Raw genomic sequence first — 25,568 nt, forward strand, 5'->3', positions numbered from 1 at the left:
TTGCATCATATCTAAAGCCTTTATCATGTAACATACATTCTGGTATCCATTAGTATAGTCATTTATCCTTCTTTCTTTTAAAAGTGACTTGTTCTATTTGATGAATCTCTCAACAAGGTTTCCATGTACTCTCAGTACAAGGGAACCCTGTACTGAGAGTACTGTAAAAAGGAAACTCTGTAATCATAGTACATAGGAACCCTGTACTCCAAGCACTGTAACAAGGTAATTTGTGCTACAAGTACTAGAACAAGGGAACCCTGTACCTATTATATTAGAACAAGGAACCCTGAAATCCTAGTACTGGAACAAGAGAACCCTGCACTTCTAGTGCTGGAATAAGGGAACCATGTACTCCTAGCACTGGAACATGGTAACCCTCTGCTCCTAGGAACAAGGGAACCCTGTACTGCTATAGTACTGTAACAAGGAAAACCTGTACTGTGCTTGAACAAGGAAACCCTGTACTCCTCTGGAACATGGTAACCCTCTGCTCCTAAGAACAAGGGAATCCTGTACTTCTATAGTTACTTTAACAAGGAAAACCTGTACTGTGTTTGAACGAGAGAAACCTGAACTCATAGTACTCTGCATGAACAAAGGACCCCTATACTTCTACTACTGTAACTAGGTAACCCTGTACTTCATGTAGTAAAATGAATACTAGTGTTAAACTACGGTGTACGTTTTGAGCCACTAGCCAGCGAGCTTGTTTTCTCCGGTTCCGTGTGATCAGTCGGGTCCGGTCTTTCCTAGTAGTTAAACCAAAACATACTCTCTCCATATAATTCAATCCTCTTCTCCCCATTCCTTGTCCTTGGCTTCCTCTTTTTCTATCAATATCCTCCTCCCCTTCTTACCTTTTCTCATCAGTACCCTCTCCTCCCTTTTTTGACAAATTACCCTCTCTCCCCTTTCCCAAAAAATACCCCTATACCCTATCCCACTCCTTAATTTTTCTTATTGCTGTGCGTCATGTTCTCTACCTAACGTTACTCTTTCTACGGAATGGAACATTTCTAAGATAAGTTTTAGATAAAAATACTGTACCCTTGCCATTTTCGCCCCTTCTCTCACACGGTCGCACCCACCAAGCCTCAAGCCCCTATGCATTTCACCCCTCCCCCCACTCCACATCCTTTTCAATACAATAAAAGTCTTACCCGAATACGTACCCCCTTAACCCTCAGGCACGTTTGTCCAGGTTTTTATTGGCTTTTGCCTTAAATTTGTAAAAATCTTCAGCATTCTAGAATTTTCATATATTTTCTGGGAACAGTGAAATTCATGAAACGACACGCTTGGATTTTTGTAACTTAAATATTTACAAAAAATTTAGCTTTGATGTTTAAAATTGTTTGATTTCGATAAAAATCTCGATAAAGGATATTCCTTACTTTCTGTGTTTCAAAATTTAAACAAAAAATATCGTTAAATCCCTTTTTTTCTGGATAACTTGAAAGTGATTGTGATAGTTCAGATGTGAGTGACTTTAATAAATAAGAAAAGTTTTACGAAGAGTTTTTACGACAATGGTGCAATTCTGCTAGAACTGCAAATTCCGAATGATCAAATGTACTTTTATCAGAGAATCAACTCTGTTTCAACATTAAACCTATTCAAGTGCAAGGCATCATTTATTTTAATATGGACCTTCAATTTAAACCTTTAAGATTTTGTAGTAGTAGTCCATTCAAGAAATTTAAAAAAGAAAGTTTATTTATCTTTTTATTTAAGATGACAGAAAGTTTTAAAACTTAAAAACCAAGCACTTTTCAATTAAGTGTTAAAAATAAGGAAGCATTAAAAGCTGTCAGAAGAACCAAAAATTGAAATTTACACCGGCATCTTTTCAAAATAATTATATAGCTGAAGGGCCCGACGTTGCCCGTGAAGAAAAAAAAAATGTAAAAAAATATTTTAAAAACAAATTTCGATTTTGTATTGCCTATTACACTCCCCGGCCACTCATGAGTGTCCACAAACAAATTCAGCCCAATCGGTTCAGCAGTTTGGCCGACTATACGCAACATATATAAATACGAATGTCTTGTTTTATTATATAGATAAAAATATCTAATAAAGTTTAATTAAATTCATAATCGAATAAAAGTCCTTAATGGGACTTAAATAATGAGTAACCATTCAATGTCAACTCCATTAAAACTTTTAATTGTTTTAAAAATTTTATCCTCAAGTTCATTACACATTTTTATCAAACGAAAGTAGCACAATAATTAGATAAAAAACATCTATTTATCAGTAAAATAATCTTTTTTAAAAATAAACAAGATTCGTTTAACTTTATATAAATGTGTCATATGACTATTTTGTACTACATTCATATTTCTTAAAACGCAAATCGAAGAAAGTAAAATCAAAATATACAAATATGTCGAAATCAAATCGGATATATTTGACATATTAAAAAAATGTTGTACTTTTTGCTAAAATTTTGTCAATTTACAATTGGAAAAAATTCATGCTAACTTAATTGTTTTTAAAGAAAACATGTTAAACCAACATCCAACATGAATCACACAAACTAAGTTTCTGGAAAAAAATTCTGTTTTTTTTGGGACACCCTGGTCTAGTTAAAGATAAGATAATGTGGCGGCGTGTGCTGAAATTGTTTATACAAAAAAATAAGTTAATGACAGAGATTAAATATGTGAATGTTTGTCTGTCTAAGTTAAGGGTTTGTCCGTTAAAGGTGTCAGCTAAAAATGTTATTTTAATCAAAACATCACAATGTAATATGTTGAAATTGATGGGTTCAACGAACCAAGAAATTCCTGATATAAAGGTTTTACTATTGACCTTAATAAACAATTAAATATAAAATGTGAACTGCTAAATCTGTTAAAAAGTACATGATTGAGAAATGCAAAATGAAATATTTATTTAAGATCTAGATGTTTATTATCTCCGTATCGAGATTATATTAAAGATACAAAATTGTTTATATTGATTTTACAAAAAAACTATTTTACGATAGTGGCATGTATATACATTTGTAAATTAATCAAGAAAAAATCCTTTAGTTTACGGATACATTTTTTCATTTTCTCTTTCCAAAATTAATGTTACATTCTTATTCTTACAAGATAGAAAAACTTTTTCTGGAATTTTGGACTATGGAATTTTTAGAAATGTTAAGAAAAGAGGTCTCTTTTTTATAGCTAGATTTTGTGAAATTTAAAGAACATCATTATCTATTCAAGTATTGACGAAACAGCAGTTCAAGAGAAAAAACTACATGATATATAATAAGATAGCATACTTGTACGCGATTTTTCTTAGAAATAAGACATACACGGTGTGTGTTATCGCTTATAGGAATATGCGACAAATAACTGTTGTGCATGTTTTCACATAAACATGCATGGGAGCGAGTTTTTTATATTAAAAATATTGTTGTTAGCTTCATTACGAGGAACATTGACGGTTCCTTGTTAATATTGAGGCTACATAATATAGGATAGTGGAAAAAACATTAAATTAAGAAAATGAAACATTCATAATAAGAAACATGTATTGCCGGTTTCCTTTTTTCTCCCAAACTACACATGATTTTTTACAAGGAAATTCTAAACAATTATTTTTGATGAAGTATAAAAATGTTTGAGAAACTGATTGTGAAATACTATGCACTGTAAACTCCGGAATTATATATACATTTAAAGTTTTCAAAAATAGGTTAAATTATAAATTTCAATTTAAACTTTTTTATTTTTGTAAATATATGTTGTGAAGAAACTTTAATGATGAAGTAATAAGTGAGGAATAAAATCTAAAAAAAGTCATCTTGCCCTCATACAAGTACAAATATTTTACTGACAAGTACTACACATAAAGTAAATATCTAAAATTTTGTGACAATTTGCTTCTGGCATATTGCCAAAAAATCGAAGAAAAATTATACTACGTATATACATGACCAATCTAACCATGGTTGATGGTTACTTACTAAGAGTGTAACCGAGAGGTCAGAATTGGTTTGCTGTTAATTACCCCCGAATTAACAGCAAAGAATGTCGAGTGCATTCATCTCCTTTTTGTGCAAACGGATAAGTTTTAGTCATCCCCCGGGGATCGTACCCTGCAGGTGTAACCAAGAAATATATAGACCAGGAACCGCCATATCTGATGCGTAAAATCTGTGTACTGCAGTGGGAGGAGATCAAAACAAAGAATTCAGGGGCAACGCATCATTTTTGAGGGAAAAGGGCCCAAGGGGTGGAATAAGAATATATTTCTATTGTATTTTCCATATTGACCAGAAATCAAAAATCATAAGTATTTGCTCTAACTTGATATATTTATAACTTGTTTTTTGTTGGACTGTAATATCACATCAGAGCTGCAGTCCTTTCCCTTCAACTTCTGTGGGAGCACTAGATTGTTTACATTCCTCCTACAGTGTACAGTACATAATATGCGTAGATCTGAGTTGGGCGTTCCTGTATATAGTTCCTTGGGTGTAACTAAAATTGATGAATCAAGCATTTATTTCTTGATATCGAAATTACGCGTTGTGTATTTACGCCATTTTTAACATATCTGAGCAGATTTCAGATTGGTTGGTTGAAACCTAGAATACCAGGATGCGGAGCTCGACTGGCAAGTTCTACGAGGAGGACGATATCCATGATGAGGAGGAGGGGGAGGATGATGATGATGAGGACAGTGATCTCAATTCCCCTCTCAAGCTAAGGTAGATATAAAAAAAAAGAATTTAGGGGCAAAACATAATTTATTTGACCATGAAGACATTTCTAATACTATTACTATTTTTTATTGTTCTCGCTTAAAAAAAACAGAATTTTCCATATTGATCTGAGGAGAGCCACAAACATATTTGAATAATTAATTAAACTAACTTTATCAACGAGTGTTTTATAGGAAGTTGTTTGTCATAGCACTTGTTTAAGTAAACAAAAGACATTTATCAAAGCTTTGATACTCCCCCTTTAGAAGTTTATCGATGCTCCCTGAAAGTACAGTATACAAATTTGAGTTAGACGTTCCTTGTATATATCTATCTATATATCTATCTATCTATCTATCTATACTACTATCTATCTCTCTAGAGCTGAACTGGAAAATCTTGATGAGGATGATTTCGCTGAGGTTCTAGTTCCAGCTCCTCCTGACGGAGGTAGATGAAAAAAATTATAATAGTAATAATAATAATAATAATAATAATAATAATAATAATAATAATAATAATAATAGTCAACAAGAATGGGTTTACACCCTTTGCTAATGGTGGATGTCAAAGTCTACTACAGTCAACGAGTATGGGTTCACAACCATTTCTAATGGTAGATGTCAAAGTCTACTACAGACAAATAGTACGGGTTCACAACATTTGCTAATGGTAGATGTCAAAGTCTACTATAGTCAACGAGTATGGGTGCATACCCTTTGCTAATGGTAGATGTCAACGTCTACTACAGTCAATGAGTATGGGTTCACACCCTTTGCTAATGGTGGATGTCAAAGTCTACTACAGTCAACGAGTATGGGTTCACACCCTTTGCTAATGGTGGATGTCAAAGTCTACTACAGTCAACAAGAATGGGTTCACACCCTTTGCTAATGGTGGATGTCAAAGTCATTGCCCGTGAAAAAAATTTGAAAAAAAGATTTTGAAAAAAAAAATTTCTAATTTTTTTTAGCCTATAACACCCCCCGGCCACGCATGAGTGTCCACAAAAACTTTCATCCCAATCAGTCTAGCATCATATATATATATGAATACGAATGTCTTGTTTTACTATATAGATAATAATAATAATAATAAAAATAATAATCTTCTTTAGGCTGGGGGTGGGTAATCTGTTTCGCCAGTTTTTTCTGTAACCTCATCCTGGACGGTATAGCATATTCATTCGGAGTCTTACTGGGACCCTTGGTCAAGTAAGTAATTGTCCCATGTTTTAAGTTGATGATGTTTTATACGATATTTTTCTTTCACTAAATTTGGCAATATCGATCCTGTAAACCTCTTGGTTTTCAAAATATGGAAACATTGTATTGTTTAGTCGTTAAATCTTAATGTTGAGTTTATTAAAATTATTTTACCGTCCCCCGTAAAAAGGAATAAATCTTTGCAATAAACTAAAATTTTCTAATCCCTGTATATTTGCAAACTTATATTTCTCAGGTCTACGTCATTTGGCTGCAAAGATAAAGGTATTAAAGATTCAGAGTTTGTGGTAAGGACTCAATTCCTTTTTTGGATTTGTTTATTTTCCTTTCTCCAGATTGGTGTTTCAGACCGCGAATGGTTTAATTAGACCAAGAAATATAAATTTAAGATACGCTTAATTTAAAGATTATGGTCATGTCCCAAAACCCCGTGATAATTTCACCAATTATATATGCTTTTATGCTTTCAATGCATCTCTCCCCCCTCTCCTCCAAAATTATTTTTGTATGCTTAAGATTATCATATTTCCTGCAAAACTATGCAAATATGGCGGGATTTTTAAGAGAAATAATTATCTTTGCAAAATTTAATTAATTAATCATATCTGCAAAATAAACAGGGCAAAGTCAATATTTGTGTGGCCACTGAAAATTTCATATATATATTATATATAGATTTAAAAAGTACCGTTTTTAACACATTTTTTATTATTTCTCAAAAATAGAAATACAAATTTTTTGACCATTTTCCCACGTAATTTTTTAATTTTTAAAACCTTCCTAGCATCCTGACCCTAAATTAGAGGTGTATTTTTTCAATGAATGCAAAATCATAGGGGAGGTTTCGGGTGAAGAACATTCCATCTTTAGTATACCAAAATAGTAAAATCCCGCGGAATATATTGCAATATGAGAACATTACTATGGAATATATTGCAATATGAGAACATTACTATGGAATATATTGCAATATGAGAACATTACTATGGAATATATTGCAATATGAGAACATTACTACGGAATATATTGCAATATGAGAACATTACTACGGAATATATTGCAATATGAGAACATTACTACGCAATTTAAATTTTTTAAAGATAACTTTTGCAACAATTTTTCTGGGCACTGTTATGTTATCCCCGACATTTTGTTCTAACGTTTTAGCAAAATATTCGCTTTTTTGAAATACCATTGGTCGTTTGAGATATTCTTAGGTTTTATCTAACCGTGTATACATATTTACATATTTAGATCATGCAGTACAGATAAAACACTTGCTGTCGTCTTTTCAAGATTTTGAGGGTTTTCGTTCACAATAACCCTGAGGCAGAAGTCCAAAGGAGTTACGAGCATGCGCTCTCTCTGTCTTGTAATTCAACGCGGCATGCGCGTAACTCCTCAGGGCTTCTGCCTCAGGGTTATTGTAAACGAAATAACCCTAAACCTTAAAAGACGACATCTAGTGTTCCATCTGTAATGTTACTAATCTTTGATTTAGATATTTTGATTCTGATGCTTCAACTGTATCCTGGGTTGGAAGTATTCTTTGTGGAGTTTATCTTATGTCAGGTATTTACAAGGATAAAAAGGGTCAAAACTGAAATTACAGTTAACTGTTAAGGTCAATGTTAAGGGCTAGATCAAGGTCAATGTCAAGGTCTAGATCAAGGTCAATGTCAAGGTCTAGATCAAGGTCAATGATAAGGTCTTAAGGTCAATTTCAAGGTCTAGATTAAGGTCAACGTAAAGGTATAGATCAAGGTCAATGTCAAGGTCTAGATCAAGGTCAATGTCAAGGTCTAAATCAAGGTCAATATTAAGGTCTAGATCAAGGTCAATGTCAAGGTCTAGATCAAGGTTAATATCAAGGTCTAGATCAAGGTCAATGTCAAGGTCAATGTCAAGGTCTAGTTCAAGGTCAATGTCAAAGTCTAGATCGAGAATGTGTAATATGAAAGTTTTTCAAAAATATAGGACCAAGCTAGAGTCAAGTAGAAACTTTAAAAAAATGTTTATCAAAAATCAATTCAGAAAGATGGCCAATACAAATTTGAAAAATATTCTAAAAATCTTTTTCTAGGACCAATTGTTGGAGGGTTAGTGAATAAGTACGGCTGCAGACCAGTCTGTATAGCAGGTAAACAAAGTTCACAATGATCCAAAGGTTGCAATTGGTCTCGCGCAAAAATTTATGATAATTTTACAAATTTCCTTTTTGAAACTAAAGCACAGGCAGCTCAATCTTTCCGTTATTTTAAATATTTAAGTTTTTTAGTTTTTAGGGTACTCAGAAATATCTTCGACGCCCAGCTTTGTCTGGAAACTAAAATTTCTCTGCAACTTCGAATTTTTAACAAAGTTGACAACATTTCAGTAGTACTACCGAATGATATTAAGGTCGAATGTTTACTACTTGGATCCCTGCAAAATTCCTTCGCAGAAGTTCAACCTTGGCTACGAAAGTTGTGCATTAAATTTTACTGTCGGATCAACTTTAAAATGCGGTGACACATTCGCCTTTTTATTCACCTCACTTATTTAATCAGATTATCCTATTTTAATACTGCACAGAGGTAATTTCTGGAAATACTTTTGATAAATACTCGGCAAACGTTGCAGATGTTGGTTCACAATTAGCTTTTTCGCGATTAGCTTTTAGATTTGTTTGTGTAGAATCTGGATTAACCCCTGAACATTTCAGGAAGTTTAATCGCCGGAACATCATTTGCTATCTCTATCTTTGCCCCTAATGTTCCGACTCTGATGGTGTTATACGGAGTTTTCGGCGGTTTTGGATTAGGTAAGATCGTTTATTAACCTGGTTTATGGTTTATCGGGGAAAAGTTCGGCGGTTTACGACTATGGTTAGAGAAAATTACCGGCGATTATACTTAGACTAGAAAACGTGCGGGTTTTAAACTATGGTGATAAAGGTACCTCATTACTACGGATCTATTTCAGGCGAAAGCCCATGGACACTTTTTGATTGCTTTCGGCATGAGACTTTGATGATTTTGGGCGGGTTTCCATTACAAAACTTGGTGACTTCTGCTGTACAAATCTAGATTGTGAACTACAGTTTCAGCAGTACAAATTCTGCAGTACAGTTTCTATAGTATATATTCTAGAGTACAGTTTCTGCAGTTCATATTCTACAGTACAGTTTCTATACTCTATATCTACAGTACAGTTTTTACAGTAAAGATTCTACATTACAGTTTCTACAGTAAAGATTCTACAGTACACTTTCTACATTCTATATTCTACAGTACAGTTTCTACAGTAAAGATTCTACATAACAGTTTCTACAGTAAAGACTCTATAGTAAAGTTTCTACAGTTTATATTTTAAAGCACAGTTTCTACATAAAGATTTTACAGTACAGTTGATTTAATAAAGATTCTACAGTACGGTTGGTTTCTACAGTAAAGATTCTACGGTGCGGTTTTGTCGTTCTTTCTATAAAACTGGCCTAAGTATATTTTACAAAGTGTGTCTATTCATTGCTTAATCTAGATATTTGTAAGAACTGAGATTTTATGATTTCTCTTGAAAGAACTGTTATTGTTATTTCTCTGAGATTAAGGTTTCTAGTTAATCTGCAAAATAGATCCTGGAACAGTTGAAAGAGAATACCTTAGACAAATAAGTTTAAAATACAATAGTTTTAAGAAATTAGTTAGAATTACTTCACAAATTTAGTTAGACATATCTAAGGATACAAACATTTGTTTTGGATCTAGCTTAGCTCCAAGGAAATTCCATATCCAGTGGATAAACTTTTAAATTGAGGTTTTACTCCATTCTTCAGGAGAAGTTCTCACTCACGGAGTTTGGGAAAAAATCTTTATCATCAGAGTCCTATCGGATACTCCCAGATTTTCATTGGAGTCCCCAGATTTTCATTGGAGACCTTAAGCTTTTCATCGGAGACCCTAGATTTTCATAGCTTATAATTGAAGACCCCAATCTTTTCATTGGAGATTGTATATTACAAATTTAAAACATCCACGTTTTACTCTCAGAAATCAAATGAATACATCAATAATAAATCAAATAAGCTGACTGCCTGATCACTAAAAGTAATTTAACTTTTTTAAATAAATTAATCTTAATAATTATATTCTAATTACTGTTTTAGGTTTGGTTTACCTACCTGCGGTAGTTGCTGTTGGATATTATTTTGAAAAGAAACGTGCTCTCGCTACAGGTTGGTTTATAGTGGGGAAACTTTTCATGTGTGTTTAAAGGAATAGCTTTCTAGAATTCCTAAAGGAATAGCTTTCTAGAATTCCTAAAGGAATAGCTTTCTAGAATTCCTAAAGGAATAGCTTTCTAGAATTCCTAAAGGGATAATTTTTAGGATTCCTAAAGCTAGAGGTACTTTTTTAGGATTCCTAAAGGGATACTTTTTTAGGTGGATTTAAAGAGATTCATTTTAAAGCGGGTATAAATTGGAAAGTATTTTAGGTAGGTAAATAGGAATTATTTTTCAAACGGGCGATAAAAATGGATAGTTTTTAAACAGTTTAAACAAAATGTATACTTTATACATGGAAATTCGATTTGAAAGTGGGTAGTTCTAAAAAGTTTATTTCATAAGTTAAAAAAAACTTAAAATTTTAAATATTTTAATATTAAAATAAGCTCATTGAATTATAATTCTGAATATAAAGGTATATCTGTGTGTGGATCTGGAGTAGGAACCTTTATATTTGCTCCGCTTGCTTCTTTCCTCCTAGACACCTACGGGTGGAGAGGAGCAAACCTTATCTTTGCTGCTTTATGCTTCCAGTGTGCGGTAGGTGGATTTAAAGGGACTGTATACGTGAAATTAAATGACTTTTCATTTAAAAAGTTACATGCGCGTTTTATCCTTTAAAAATTTATCTTGATAACAGTAAGCACTAATGCTCATATGTAAAAACGACCATTTGAAGGATTAAACAGAACTTATATTCTATATATTGAATAATCATTAAATGAATTAAGACGAACATTCGAAGAAAGTTCGGGTATACAGTTTTACTAGTGACTTATTAAGTGAAATTGTTCTGTTTACACTACACACTTTTTTATTGAACTTATTAAGTAATCATTAAGTAATAACTTAGGGGTCTAAATGCCGTCTTCCTGTTCCAGAGTTTTCTTGTGCTTACTCAACGAAATATTGGAAGAATGCTAACAGAAACAAAACATATTACATTGAAGAACTTAAAAACGAACAGTCAGATGGTTATAAACCAACAACTTAGGGTACAGACGAACTAAAAAGACGATCATGAACAGAAGGTTTAAAATAAACAAGGGTGTAGACGAACAGACAGACGATTTAAGCACAAACATAGTTCGTGTATGAACACAAAAATTTAATTTAAATTTAGTTTCTGATTTTAAAAAAATCTAGATTTTCCGTTTTAAAATAGTTGTTGAAATAATTGTTTTTCATTTCAGAACTTGGCCAAAATAGGAATGTTTATTAAAAGCAAATATAAAACTAAGACACCAATAAAAAGTGTTTGTTTAAAGTTCTTTTTGGTCATTTGCTAGTTCACGCCAATTTAACTACAGTGAGTCCTATAAAACTGTTATTAACATGTAGAAAGACTATATTTTAGCAATTTTATGAGTATTTGATGCTATTATAAAGCAAATAGTTGTACCATTTAATTGAAAATCAACAATTGGGTTGCAGTATTTAAAGTCAAAACCTGAGTTTAATAGTGTTTCTCATCGTTTTCAGCGCTCATCAACCTGTCAGTTATTTTATTTTATTGATCATCATATTTTTGTTTTATTATTTTGTTCTAAATTTGTTTTTAGAGGAAGTCCTCTCATTGCCAAAAAATCAATTGCTCTGTTTATTTATATTTAATGTATTTTGATATTATCTTACCTCATCTATGAACACTCAAGGCCAGGTCGCTTCTGACTCTGCCCGCCTCTGTCCTCCTTACCTGTAGTTGAATTTGGCGAAAGGATTAAGTATGTATTCCTCTACCAAACTGTATGGTTTTCCCTTACCCTGGTGGATCTGAATACTTGCCTCCTGAGGTCGACCAGCCTGTGACGGTACCTCTGACTTTTGTAAGAATAGTTTTCAGGTAGGCTGGTCGACCTGGTTGACCTACCTGTCTTGCTATCTGCTAGGTTAAGTCGGTCAACTCTGCTGACCGGCTCTTAATAGTTTGTCGTCAGCCGGTCAACCTGGTTCCCCCTGGCCGGTGAACCCTGTTCACCGGCCCTGGGTATAGCAACCTGAAGGACCCAAAGTGAAGAGAGGGTCTTTTCCCCTCTTCTGAAAGATATCTTGTGAAAGGGAGGAGGGCGGGAGCGCGAAAAGAACGGAGCTTAAATTTAGCTTCGTTTGTACAAACTGTAATGGCTGCCCCCTGGCCTGGTTGCAGCGCTCGAGGAGCGCAGCGGTTGGACTTGGTACTAAAATGGTGTTCAGTCTGTTCCTATAGATTAAAGTAAGATAATATCAAAGCCTCTAAAACATTGTTCAAGATCTCAAAAATAATTCTAACTTAATTCAGGTATTTGGAGCTTTGATGCGTCCTCTTCAGCTAACAGTACAGATGGATGAACAGGACGCAGAGGAAAAATTCACACTGAACCTTCCAGACGGAAGTAGTCAAAACCATGTAATTATTATCCTATCATTATTACATTATTATTATTACTACTATTCTAATTAATATTATTTTTACTATTATTATTATTATTATTATTATTATTATTATTATTATTATTATTATTATTATTATTATTATAAGTATTATTATTGTTATACTATAATATTTTTATAATCTTAATCATAATAATGTTAGACTGCCATGAAAGATGATGGGGAAGTGAGTACTGTGCCATCCCTCCATATCGACCAGGTTAAAAACATAACATGTTTAAATAAAAAATCAATTAAACCCAAAGTTAGAACATTGGACCTTCTTAAATTTAGTGTCTAAATTGTCAAATGTCTTACATTGGAGAAAAAGATCTGTATTTGATTATACAAATAATATTAAATCAACCTTTTTTACGCCTTAAATAGTTTTAGATAGTTTTTAAAAGCTTTTTTGTTAACATTTTTATTGATATTTTTAAAAATGTTTAAATTGACCTTAACCAGGCCATCACTTCCTCACCATCCCATAGACTTCTACCCCTAACCATGATTGAACTACCAACCATAGCGGAACAGGTTAATCTTAATATTCTTTATCTTAATCTTATTCTTAATCTTAATTCTAATCTTAATCTTATCCTTGATCTTATTCTTAATCTTAATTCTAATCTTAATCTTAATTCCAATCTTAATCTTATCTTTGATCTTATTCTTAATTTTAATTCTAATCTTAATCTTATCCTTAATCTTAATCTTAATCTTAATCTTAATCTAAATCTTAATCTTAATGTTAATCTTCATCTTAATCTTAATCTTATTCTTAATCTTAATTTTTATCTTTATCTTTATCTTTATCGTTATCTTTATTTTTATCTTAATTTTAGTCTTTATCTTAATCTTAATCTTAATCTTAATCTTAATTCTTAATTTTAATCTTAATCTTAATCTGAATCTTAATCTTAATCTTAATCTTAATCTTCATCTTCACATTAATCTTAATCTTAATCTTAATCTTAATCTTAATTTTTATCTTTATCTTTATCTTTATCTTCATCTTTATCCTTATCTTTATCTTTATCTTTATCTTTATCTTAATTTTAATCTTAATCTTAATCTTAATCTTAATCTTAATCTTAATCTTAATCTTAATCTTAATTCTTAATTTTAATCTTAATCTTAATCTTAATCTTAATTGTAATCTTAATCGTATTCTTAATCTTAATCTTAATCTCAACCTTAATCTTAATCTTAATCTTTATCTTAATCTTAATCTTAAACTTGATCTTAATCTTAATCTTAACCTTAATCTTAATCTTAATCTTGATCTTAATCTTATTCTTAATTTCTATCTTCATTTTAATCTTATCTTAATCTTATTTTTGATTTTCATCTTAATCTTAATCTTAATCTTAATCTTAATCTTAATCTTAATCTTAATCTTAATCTTAATTATGACGTGTATCCTTTATATTAGTCCGTCACAGCTAATACAACGACTACAGAAGACTACAAGTCGGTACAGGTACATCCCTCCCCCAACACTCATCCCGGCCCCCAAATCTTCACATTCCCTTTCTACGTTATAAACACTCTCGACCATCTAGATTTGTCTGTGAAGAAATGTGTTAATCATTAATCATTGTGCATTCTTGCAAAACATAAATTCAGGCCTTTAGACCTACTATCCTAGACTACATATACTAAATACATTGACTAAAGACTAGAAATCAAAGATTATAGATTAGAGGCTAGAGAATAAAGACTAGTTAATTGAGACCAGAGGATACTGTAGAACAGAGGAGACTGGAGACTAGAGGAGATTAGAGACTAAAGGAGACAGGAGACTAGAGGAGACTGTAGACCAGAGATTAGAGACTAGCGACTACTAAAGGCTAGAGACTAGATACTAAAGGCTAGAGACGAGATACTAAAGGCTAGAGACTAGATACTAAAGGTTAGAGACTAGATACTAAAGGCTAGAGACTAGATACTAAAGGCTAGAGACTAGATATTAAATGCTAGAGACTAGATATTAAAGGCTAGAGACTAGATACTAAAGGCTAGAGACTAGATATTAAAGGCTAGATACTAGATACTAAAGGCTAGAGACTAGATATTAAAGGCTAGAGACTAGATACTAAAGGCTAGAGACTAGATACCAAAGACTAGAGACTAGATGGTAAAGGCTAGAGACTAGATACTAAAGGCTAGATACTAGATATTAAAGGCTAGAGACTAGGTACTAAAGGCTAGAGACTAGATACTAAAGGCTAGAAACTAGATACTAAAGGCTATAGACTAGATATTAAAGGCTAGGGGCTAAATACTAAAGGCTAGAGACTATACAATAAAAGTTAAAGACTAAAAACTAGATACTGAAGACTAGAGTTTGGATACTAATACTAGATATTAAAGCCTAGAGACTATAGAAACTAATATCTAAAAACTTGATACATGTTCTAAAATTCAACCATTACCAGCAAAATCTCGCTAACAAAAATCAACCTCCCCTCTTTACACCTCCCTCTCTAGCCTTAGCAAAATTATAGTGGCGTGGTTTGTATTTTGCCCTAAGCCTGAAGCCCAAAGGAAACTAAAGGTTTCTGTTAAACAAAACATAGTTAGATAGATAGTTAATTATATAGATATCGAAGATAGATAGATCGTGGAGTATAAAGATAGATAGATAAGAGATTGGAGTAATTTCAACGCTTTATTTAACTCAGAGGATTTCATACTTTCTGTTTGATCAATTCAAGGAAGTTTATAAAACACAAGAAATTGAAACGTATTTACTTTGGAAAGAAATGTAAAACTTGCATGGGAGGGGGAAATTAATCGCTTTCACCAAAAATAAAACAACACTAATAATTTGATATACTCACACACAAATCACAATGTGACAACCCAAGTAACACATACAAATACAAAACCATTTCCCACAGCAAACAAATATTTAGACCAAACATTCTTTTCGTTTTTGATAACATACTCATAGATCTTTTTTCAAAGAAAAGAGTAATAAAGTCCTTTTATGGCATAGAATTCGGCAATTCTTCAATTTAAATTGTAAATGGAAATTAAGTCCCAATATATGTCTTTAAATATCTGCTTTGCAAATGAAAAAATATTGTTAAGGTTTTTTATTTTCCCATCCTTATATCTTTGCAACTTGATGATAAGCATTTTCATAATTTAATCTAGAAGTATTCATATTATTTGAAATAATAAAGATTTAGGGCTGCAATACTATAAGGATTAGCAAACTGGAGTGGAGAGTAATAATTTTTTTGGACAAAACTCTTCATTTTTCTATCAATTCAAAGAAAACAAAGAGTTAATGCCGCGACTGAAAGGAAGACTTTTAATGTATTCAGGACGTCTTTCCGAGTAAGCTGCCGGCTAGGAAAAGATCTAGAGTTAGAACAACCTCGGAATCCACAACTCAAAAGTTTGTGGTCTCGGCGGTTAAATCGCCGACAAAAGAAAAGGTTAGAATTCGTCCTTAAAAACAGTAAGAACACAAAAACCTTTTTTTAAACCCTTATTGACGCCTTGAATGTCTTTAATTTGTAACAATTGCTTACAACACAAAAACAATTTGCATATTTTAAAATTAAAATTTAAAAAGTACACTTTTTAAAAGATTGAATAAAGAATATTTTTAGAATTAACAGAATTGATCTCTGAGACATTTTCAACAATATTTATCTCCATATTTTTTTTGGTAAAAATCTTAATACTAATTTCCATGACTCGTTTAGTTGTCATCACTGAATTTCATAAATCCTGTATTAATTCTAATAATAGTGTACGAAATAAACATTTAATAATGATAATAACACTTTTATTTTATCTAGGAAACTAAAATGACAAGAAACCAGTCCGCGCCACATTTTATGATTACTCATCGTAACTACAGTACAACATTCACTCCACTACCCAGGTTATACAATATTTACATGTACAACATTCACTCCACTATGCTACCCAGGTTATACAATATATACCGTACAACATTCACTCCACTTCCCAGGTTATACAATATTTACATGTACAACATTCACTCCACTATGTACTACCCAGGTTATACAATATTTACATGTACAACATTTACTCCACTATGCTACCCAGGTTATACAATATATACAGTACAACATTCACTCCACTATACTACCCAGGTTATACAATATACACAGTACAACATTCACTCCACTATACTACCCAGGTTATACAATATATACAGTACAACATTCACTCCACTATACTACCCAGGTTATACAATATATACCGTACAACATTCACTCACTACCCAGGTTATACAATATTTACAGTACAACATTCACTCCACTATACTACACAGGTTATACAATATATACAGTACAACATTCACTTCATTACCCAGGTTATACAATATTTACAGTACAACATTCACTCCACTATACTACCCAGGTTATACAATATATACAGTACAACATTCACTTCACTACCCAGGTTATACAATATTTACATGTACAACATTTACTCCACTATGCTACCCAGGTTATACAATATATACAGTACAACATTCACTTCACTACCCAGGTTATACAATATTTACATGTACAACATTCTCTCCACTATACTTCCCAGAGCCCAAAACTTAAGACAGGGTATCGTTATGAAAACCAGTTTTGGAACCTGGGTTTCACAAATGGGTTTACCCAGTTTTGTAGATATCGATATTTTTGTTTTGAAATATTATTTTATTTAGTTTCTTCATATTTTACCATTTTTTTCTAATCTATTAAATCAAAATCTACACAAATAATAAGACCCCAAAAAGGAAACCCGGGAGTTTTGTTCAACGATACTCTTTTAAATTTTGGGCTCTGGTTATACAATATACAGTACAACATTAACTCCACAATACTACCCAGGTTATACAATATATACCGTACAACATTCATTCAACTACCCAGGTAATACAATATATACAGTACTTTAGCAAGAAAGAACGATATAAATAAACAGAAGTCCAAGAAATCGCCAGGTGTGGACCTCTGTAGAGCAGAGACAAATGAGGTTTAGAAGTGTCTTATCTGACTAAAAAATGGGTTGACCGGAGCAAACTTGGAGGAACTGAACTTGGAGGAACTGAACATGGAGGAGCTGAACATGGAGGAACTGAACATGGAGGAGCTGAACATGGAGGAGCTGAACATGGAGGAGCTGAACATGGAGGAACTGAACATGGAGGAACTGAACATGGAGGAACTGAACATGGAGGAGCTGAACATGGAGGAGCTGATATGGTGATGAGGCGGATCAACAGGATTATTCTTTGTAATCTGTTGGATTCATTGAAGATACTCTGGAGAAGGGAGCTCAGGACTATCCATGAACTCGTATGGTAGAACTATTGGAGAACCAAACACAGCTTCAGACGGAGAAATTGACGAATCTTCTCTGGGAACACTTAGAAGGCCAAGTAGAACCGGATGAAGATGATGGAAACAATCAGACCCAGCAAGTTGAGCATGGAGGGAAACCTTGAGTTGATGATGGAACCTCTCCACAATTCCGTCAGATTGAGGATGGAAGGAAGTAGTAGGAGTAGGAGAGTGAGTTATTCCAAGGAACTTACAAAGTGCAGACTTTACAGAGCTTGTGAACTGGGCTCCGCGATCAGAGATAATCACTAATGGTACTCTGAACAGAGGAATTCACGAGCATAGGAGGACTTTAGCACAATCTTTTGCTGTAGTTAAGTGAAGAGGAACTGCCGCTGGCCATCTGGTTGAACGATCAATGAAGGGTAAGAGGTTGGAGAACCCAACCAAGTCCCCATGAATATGAGAGAACCTCCGTCCAGGCACCAAAATGAACTGGAGACTTCACAATCACATGACTCTGGACATTACCCCAGGAAACCAGTCTTCGGAAAGCACATTTACCCGGATAAGAAACTTGGTGGACGGAGTCAAACATTGCTCTTCTCCTAGGCTCTGGAACAAGGGGACGGTGGACACCTGTAGAGACATCACAGAGTAACCCAGGCAAGCCAGAGACGGAATGGAGACAATCTTCAGCGCGGAGGACTTCAACAGTCTTTGACTTTAGGACAAGACTGTTGACGTTTGGACATTTCTACATAGGATATTCCTGGAACTTAAAGCAGAGTAGGCAGAGACAGTGTAGATAGAACCTCAACTGTATCTGGATCAGGACCAGGACGGGAAAAAGCATTAGATACCAACTTCTCTGCATCAAGGAGATGGCGGATATCACTGAACCTAAACTGTAAACCTAAACTCTAAACCATAACTCTGAACTCTGAACCTAAACTCTGAGACTAAACTGATTCTATTAATCTCACCAATAAATTTGACACTATACCCAATACCCATGATCTTGTTCTGAACTAACTTTACCTGAATATATTTCCAGGGTTGGATCTCAAGCTGGATATTCTTCAACAGGTTCAGGATCTATTTCACAAGTAAGATCATAGCATTAATAAAGGGACTGCTAACGGAGTTTCATGTGAATTTACAGAGTGCCGTGTTCTATTAAAAAAAATACCCGTTAACCCTCTATCTGAGAAAAAACATGAGGAAAATATGATTTTCTATCTTAAATCATGCTTTATTCTGACAGTTTCCTACATCATTTCTGTTGCAAAAATCTATCTGATTGTCAAAGAAGCAAAGATTGAAAATTATTGCTTTTCAGAGAGACAAATAAGAATATATTATTCATCCATGAGCAGATAAAAGGCTATGAACACTGTTGTGAAAACCTGTTTTAATCTGTTTGTGCGAAAGGTAGTGAACGAAGCTTGATAAAAAAAGCTTAGCTTGAATGTTTTATTTTGTATTAAACACTTTTAAAATCAAGCGTACAGGGACCGAATTTAATGAATTTGAACTGTCTACCGTCGATGGTTCAAATTTGAATAACCAATTCAAATCCTCCTTAATCTTTAACTTTAAATCGTAGGTTCAAATTTGAACCGGCCGTTGGTAGTTCAGTGACGTAGCTCGAATTCATTAAATTCGATCCCGAATGTTTAATATGTGTTAAATAGACGATATATCAGATGTTTATTACTTGGGACGTATGCTAATTTCTGTTTATTAGCCGTAGATGTTCGAAGCAGATGTTCATTACTTGTTGATGACTGAAGCGGATGAATTATATTTGTAACCCGAGTTGATTTCTATTAAATTTAGATGACCGGGGTAGATGTTAGGCGGAGCACCACAAAGCTGGCGGTGAGGCCAATGGCCCGGAAGGATATTTTTTACACTGGATCCGTGATGGCCCTGCAGGACGAACAGGAGGAACAGGACGGCAGGTTTACTAACAGTAAATCTCAGGTGAATATTTCTCAGCTTTTCCGTCTTAATTCTTGATTTGGTGTTTTTGGAGCAGATTTTTAATATTTCTCTTTTCAGGCTTCCTTCAAGGGTTTGAAGGGAAATAAACAGAGTTATGCCTCTATTTCTGGTCTAAGGAAAGTCGTCCTTTATTTTCTAAAAGTAATGAAACATTAAAAAAAAAATACTAAACTCATGAACTTTGTTTTTATAAACGACGAATATTTCTAGATCTAACAAACAGAGTTTTCTCAGTATACATAGGTAATGGATAAAAGTAATAATAATAATAATAATAATAATAATAATAATAATAATAATAATAATAATGATAATAATGATTATTATGAAACAGAGGAAGCCTAGTAAACAGCAGCTTAGCTCTACCAACCATTGTTGAGGGAAAACGTCGAACCAGTTTTAGTGTTCGGTCAACCCAATCAGAAATCATTATTGAACCAGGTCAGGTTTAAACCAAATAAAAGAGTTTTGATCAATTGTAAATTAATAAAACAATGAAGTAAAAGAGGGGGATCGATAACAAAGTGATTAAATACTTAAGTGGGCCAAACTCATTTTATGTCCCAAGTACTTAAAAATAATACATATATATAAATTGGTCTGTACGCGGAGTGTACAGTACAACAGAAACTGGACTCCCTTTGTTTACAAACACTGACTTAGAATTTGAATTTAACTTGATTAAACAGTTTACAACAGAAACTGGACTCTCTTAGTTTACAAACACAGACTTAGAATTTCTATTTAACTTAAATATAGATTAACGTAAATTAAGATTTCAGATGTTAATTTTAGACATTTTACTGCACAATAATATATTTCAGACAGCACAATAATGCCTGCATGCATAATCTGTAAAACAAGTAATGCAGAATTTGCGATACCGAAAAATGATGATCTTCGAAATATATCTCTTAGTCTTCACTTTTGTATTTTGACAGATTTATGAGTCTTTGATAACTAGACATAGTTTTAAAGATATTAAGAGAGTCGTATTTAGGCCAAAACCCCCCAAATAGATGTGTTTAAGAAATTTACAAAAATGGAAAAAAGGAGTGAGATTTGAAAGAACAAAACTAAGTAGTTTGAGATAAATTCTTATAGAATTAGAAGTGCCAGGTAAAATCAATGAATTGATTAAGCGACTATCTATATATAAATTTTGCTTGTCTGTCTGTTTGTTTGTTTGTTTGTATCCAATAAACGTCAAAACGGCTGAACCGATCGGGCCCAAATTTTTTGTGGGACCTCGACACGTCACCACAGGGAAGGTTTATGAATTGATCAAAATTTCAAATATTTGTCTCCATCAAAATTCGATCTTCATTAAATTTTTGAAAATTTTGAAAATCCACGAAATTTTTTGTGAAAATCCGCGAATTATTTTTGTTTTGTTTTACTATGTACACAAAGAGAACATGTTCACAATTAATTTAGAAGATGGGCGCGAAGCGCCCTCTAAGGCTAGTTTAGTACATTTACATAAAAACTATATACAAAATTCAAAATTTATTGATTTTTAATTATGAAAAATATTAAGTTCTAACTGAAGACGACATTTACGTGGCTCTTAAGTCTATTTTTCATGCAATTATTTCCAAACCAATTAAAACCTTATGGCCCAACCTGTCGTCGTTGCCTTAGTCTGTTCCACTTTAGTATTTATTCACTTTGGATCGATCACTGCATAAGTTGACAAGAATAAAAAGTTCAAACTTGTTAAGATAAAAAAACGTTTAAACGAGATCAATCTTGATTTCTTTCAGATGGTGGCATGCTGGTGGCTTTAAAAGAAATGATGAACTTCAAACTTTTAAAGGTAACTTTGTTGTTTCAACATCTAAACTTATTCTATTCTGATTCTAGAAATTAGTCTTTCAATTTTTAAAGGGATTTTTTGCACAAGTTGAGATTGTGAGTAAACTTATCTATATGTAGTTATAATCATCCTCATAAAACTGTTATAAAAAGAATTAACACACAATTCATACAAACCATCACATTGCATATCTCAATGAAACATATTAAAGCAATACAAAATATCATAATTTAGTTAAACAATTTTACTTTTTAATTTTTTTGATGGATAAAGTATAACATTATTGCGCATCAACAGAATAAAGGATTTTAAAAAATCTTTTTAGGATCCATTGTTCTTTTTGATTGGAGTTTCAAATTTCTTCGGAATGATGGGATTCTATACACCTTTCGTCTATCTTCCTAATATGGCAGCACAGTATGTAAGTTTAAAAATGTTTTAAGGATGAAAATCTTTTTTTTTCACAGCGTGAAAATTAAACAATGAAAAAAATTGTCTTGACGTTTTAAGCATCCATAAAATCAAGATATCAAAGTATCATCAGAGGTACATTTAAAAAAAAACATCATGCGTAACGTTAAGGCACTACAAACAAAAAAACAAAAAACTTTCTATCTAATTTATGTCGGCGCACAAATCAGAATGACATTAATGCAATCAACATAGTACAGATAGTAGATTAGTTTGAATAAGCTTGAGATAAAGATTAGTTTGTCAATTTTTTATAATAATTTAATTAAACAATTCCAGGAGGATATATCAGTTGAAGATGCTTCCTTCCTAATCTCTGTTATCGGTATTTCCAATACACTCGGCAGGGTTCTTAGTGGTTGGATCTCAGATTTACCATGGGTAACTTAATATTATAACTTAAAGAGACTAGCGACGTAATCTCACGTAAACTGTCATTGGTAGAGTGGATTCTCCAATTCACAATGGCACTCTATAAACCCACAGAAATCTCCGGTTACTTAAAGTACCAATTGAAAGTGGTTCTTAAAATTAGGTCTACAATTAAACAAGTTTTTATCAAATAAGTTGGAAAACTGAGCGTGCACAAGAACAAGTTTTTGTACTTTGAGGTCTCACTTTTGTAAGTAACCCTGATAATAAAGCCGCGGAGGTTTTACAGTTAAGCTATTTTAAAGGGACAATCTAAGTTAACTCATGAGATTCTCAGTAAAAGATCGAGTTATAACATGACTGATTTAAATGGTAGGATTAAAAATCCTTTAACTGAGTAACAACGAATGTGAAATCAATAAGTATCAATTTTCAGATTGAAAAACGCGGATATGTATTTTAAAATTTTTATCAGATAAAAGCATAAAGAATACTGTTGACGTTATTAATCAGTTTTTATTACGTTTTACAGGGAAGATCACTATAGCGTCAACAATCACTTTAATATCATTTCAATTTCAGGTTAACTCTATGGTTGTAACAAACATAGCTCTGGTTCTGTCTGCAGTTTCAGTTTTCTTATTCCCTTTCTGTGCCAGCTACACTTCATTCGTTATTCTTGCACTACTTTTCGGTCTATTCGTAGGTAACTATATTATTAACTAACTGGTCTATTCGTAGGTAAATATATTATTAACTAACTTAAAGTGCTCGGGTTTCAACGTAGGATTTTTAAACCCCTATGAAAAAATGAAATTCAAAAAAGTTACCCCAAATTATGTTATTCGTATTTAAAACCAATCATTTTTCGTTTCGTTTAAATTTTTTTCAAAAAAACGTTCGATTTATTTTAGAAATGATCGTTTTTTGAAAATGAACCAAGCGTTTTGAACTTTCAAAAAACGAAAAACTATTGTTTTAAAAACGATCGTTTTCGCAAAAGAATTTGAGTTTTATTACAATTTATTTAATTTTTTTTTGGGAAGATAAGGTTATGAATGTTGTCTTAAATGTTTTTGTTGTTGTTTTCTGACCCCGGATTTTCCGACTAAATTATATATTTTCTCTCTTAAAGGCCGTTCAAGAAAGGTCGTCGTTGACGGTCGTTTACAAAGGGTCGTCGCTATCGGTCGTTAACGAAGGTTCGTCGCTGACGGTCGTTAACGAAGGGTCTTTTTAAAAAACGATCGTTTTTAAAAGCGATCATTTTTGAAAACGATCATTTTTTAAAAAACGAAAAACGACAGTTTTTAATAAACGATATTTAAATCAAAAAGGCGATCGTTGCTAAAAACAATCGTTTCGTTTTTCATTTTTTCTTCGTCGTTTTTGAAACGAAAAGATTGTTTTTTCAAAACAGTGGAAGCGATCCACCCCTACTCCCAATTTGGTCCAGTCGTTTATATCATTATTCATAGTTATAGTTTTAATAATGACAATGAAAATATTTAAAATGATTGTATTGAAAAAAATAACAATAATAATAATAATAATAATAATATTTTCTAGCTGCGTACATCTCCCTAACCAGTATAGTGTTGGTAGAACTGTGTGGGATAGATAATCTGACCTCAGCATTTGGCCTCCTTACTTTATTCAGAGGTTCTTCCTCTATGATTGGTCCTCCAATCAACGGTAATTTGACCTCGTTTATAATTATAAAATTTAAATTCCAATTTTTAACTGATGATAGAAACCTTTTAAGGGCGCAGTTGTTTAATTAAAGGATCACTTTACCATGACGAACCGTTGAATACAGTTGTCCCCTTTCTACTGTCGAAGTCGATTGATTTATCTTGAAATCGATGTATAAAGTTAGAACTAAAATACAGCAGAATTCACGTCTTTTTCGTCTTTTCGTTATAAAATGTCGCCAAGGATTTTTAATTTTTATGTTGCCTTGGACATTAAGAGAAATTTTTCCGTTAAATCAATTACAAAATCCTTGCCACAGTTTTCTGGTAATCAGTGTATAATTAAGAAAATTCACCAAAAAATGTATTTTCTTAATTAAATGACGTTTAAAGAAAAATATTAAAAGGTAGGTTAGAAGATTTCAATAATTCCAGGTATGGTCTTTGAAGCCACAAAAAGTTTCGACATAAGTTTCTACGCATCTGGCGGATTTCTCCTAATCGCAGCGCTCATCAGCTGTTTGGTTGATGTACTTAAGAGAAGAAAACAGAAGAAACTCAACCAGAAATCGGAAGAATAAAATCTCACGGATTCCAGCGCAAAATTATGAGAGTTCTAGATTTCAAGAAAAAAACATGTTAAATAAAGGATTTTTAGTTAAAAGTCCAGAAGGTTTTAGTCTCATAAGAATGGACATATACAAAAAATAAAGTAATAAAATATATCAAGTATCCTTTCAATCAAATTCTTATTTTGTTTAAAAAAAATAAACTAGGTCTAGAAGGGCTGGGCTTGGAAGAAAAATAAAAAAAATATTTCAACCTTATGTTAAAACTAAGAGAAGACTAAATAAATAAGCTTTTTAAAAAATGGAATATCTTCGTGTTGTGAAAAATCTAATTATTTAATAAACGACATTTAAAAACCGTACATTTTGCCGTAAATACAAATTCCGATACGTTTACAAGTATTTTTTTTTTGCTAAAATAGATATGCTACAGGGTTACCCACAAGGCATGAGACTTTATAGACGATTTCCGGGATTTACTCTGTCTTTCTTAAATTAATGTTTTCCTATGGATTTAAACGTTTTGCTTACAACGGTAAATTATTCAGTTCTCCTATAAAATACTTTATCCAAAATCAAAGACCATATTTTAACATAATATCTTCGAAATTAAAGAGATCGCCTTTAAAGTCTTATCCTTTGTTGGTAAGTCTGTATAGTGTCGGCCTGTCTGGCTTTATATTTGATTAC

At 32.6% G+C, this 25,568-nt stretch overlaps 1 protein-coding gene across 1 annotated transcript; it reads left to right on the plus strand.

The window, feature by feature from the left end:
• Positions 1–537: 537 nt before the first annotated feature.
• On the plus strand, positions 538–25,050 carry LOC111709483 (monocarboxylate transporter 14). Its single transcript, XM_023483152.1, has 26 exons — positions 538–631; positions 4,572–4,717; positions 5,094–5,161; positions 5,829–5,925; positions 7,439–7,509; positions 8,021–8,077; positions 8,642–8,740; positions 10,082–10,150; positions 10,617–10,741; positions 12,480–12,587; positions 12,774–12,830; positions 13,076–13,147; positions 14,046–14,093; positions 15,949–16,062; positions 16,432–16,517; positions 19,001–19,052; positions 19,786–19,932; positions 20,011–20,069; positions 20,164–20,196; positions 20,288–20,394; positions 21,720–21,772; positions 22,098–22,193; positions 22,523–22,624; positions 23,198–23,321; positions 24,185–24,310; positions 24,745–25,050. Exons 2-26 carry the CDS (start codon positions 4,608–4,610, stop codon positions 24,888–24,890), a joined length of 2,226 nt encoding a protein of 741 aa, XP_023338920.1. The 5' UTR covers positions 538–631; positions 4,572–4,607; the 3' UTR covers positions 24,891–25,050.
• The last annotated feature ends 518 nt before the right edge of the window (positions 25,051–25,568 follow it).

This window comes from Eurytemora carolleeae, unplaced genomic scaffold (assembly GCF_000591075.1).
Source record: "Eurytemora carolleeae unplaced genomic scaffold, Eaff_2.0 scaffold698, whole genome shotgun sequence".
Classification (NCBI taxonomy): Eukaryota; Metazoa; Arthropoda; class Copepoda; order Calanoida; family Temoridae; genus Eurytemora; species Eurytemora carolleeae.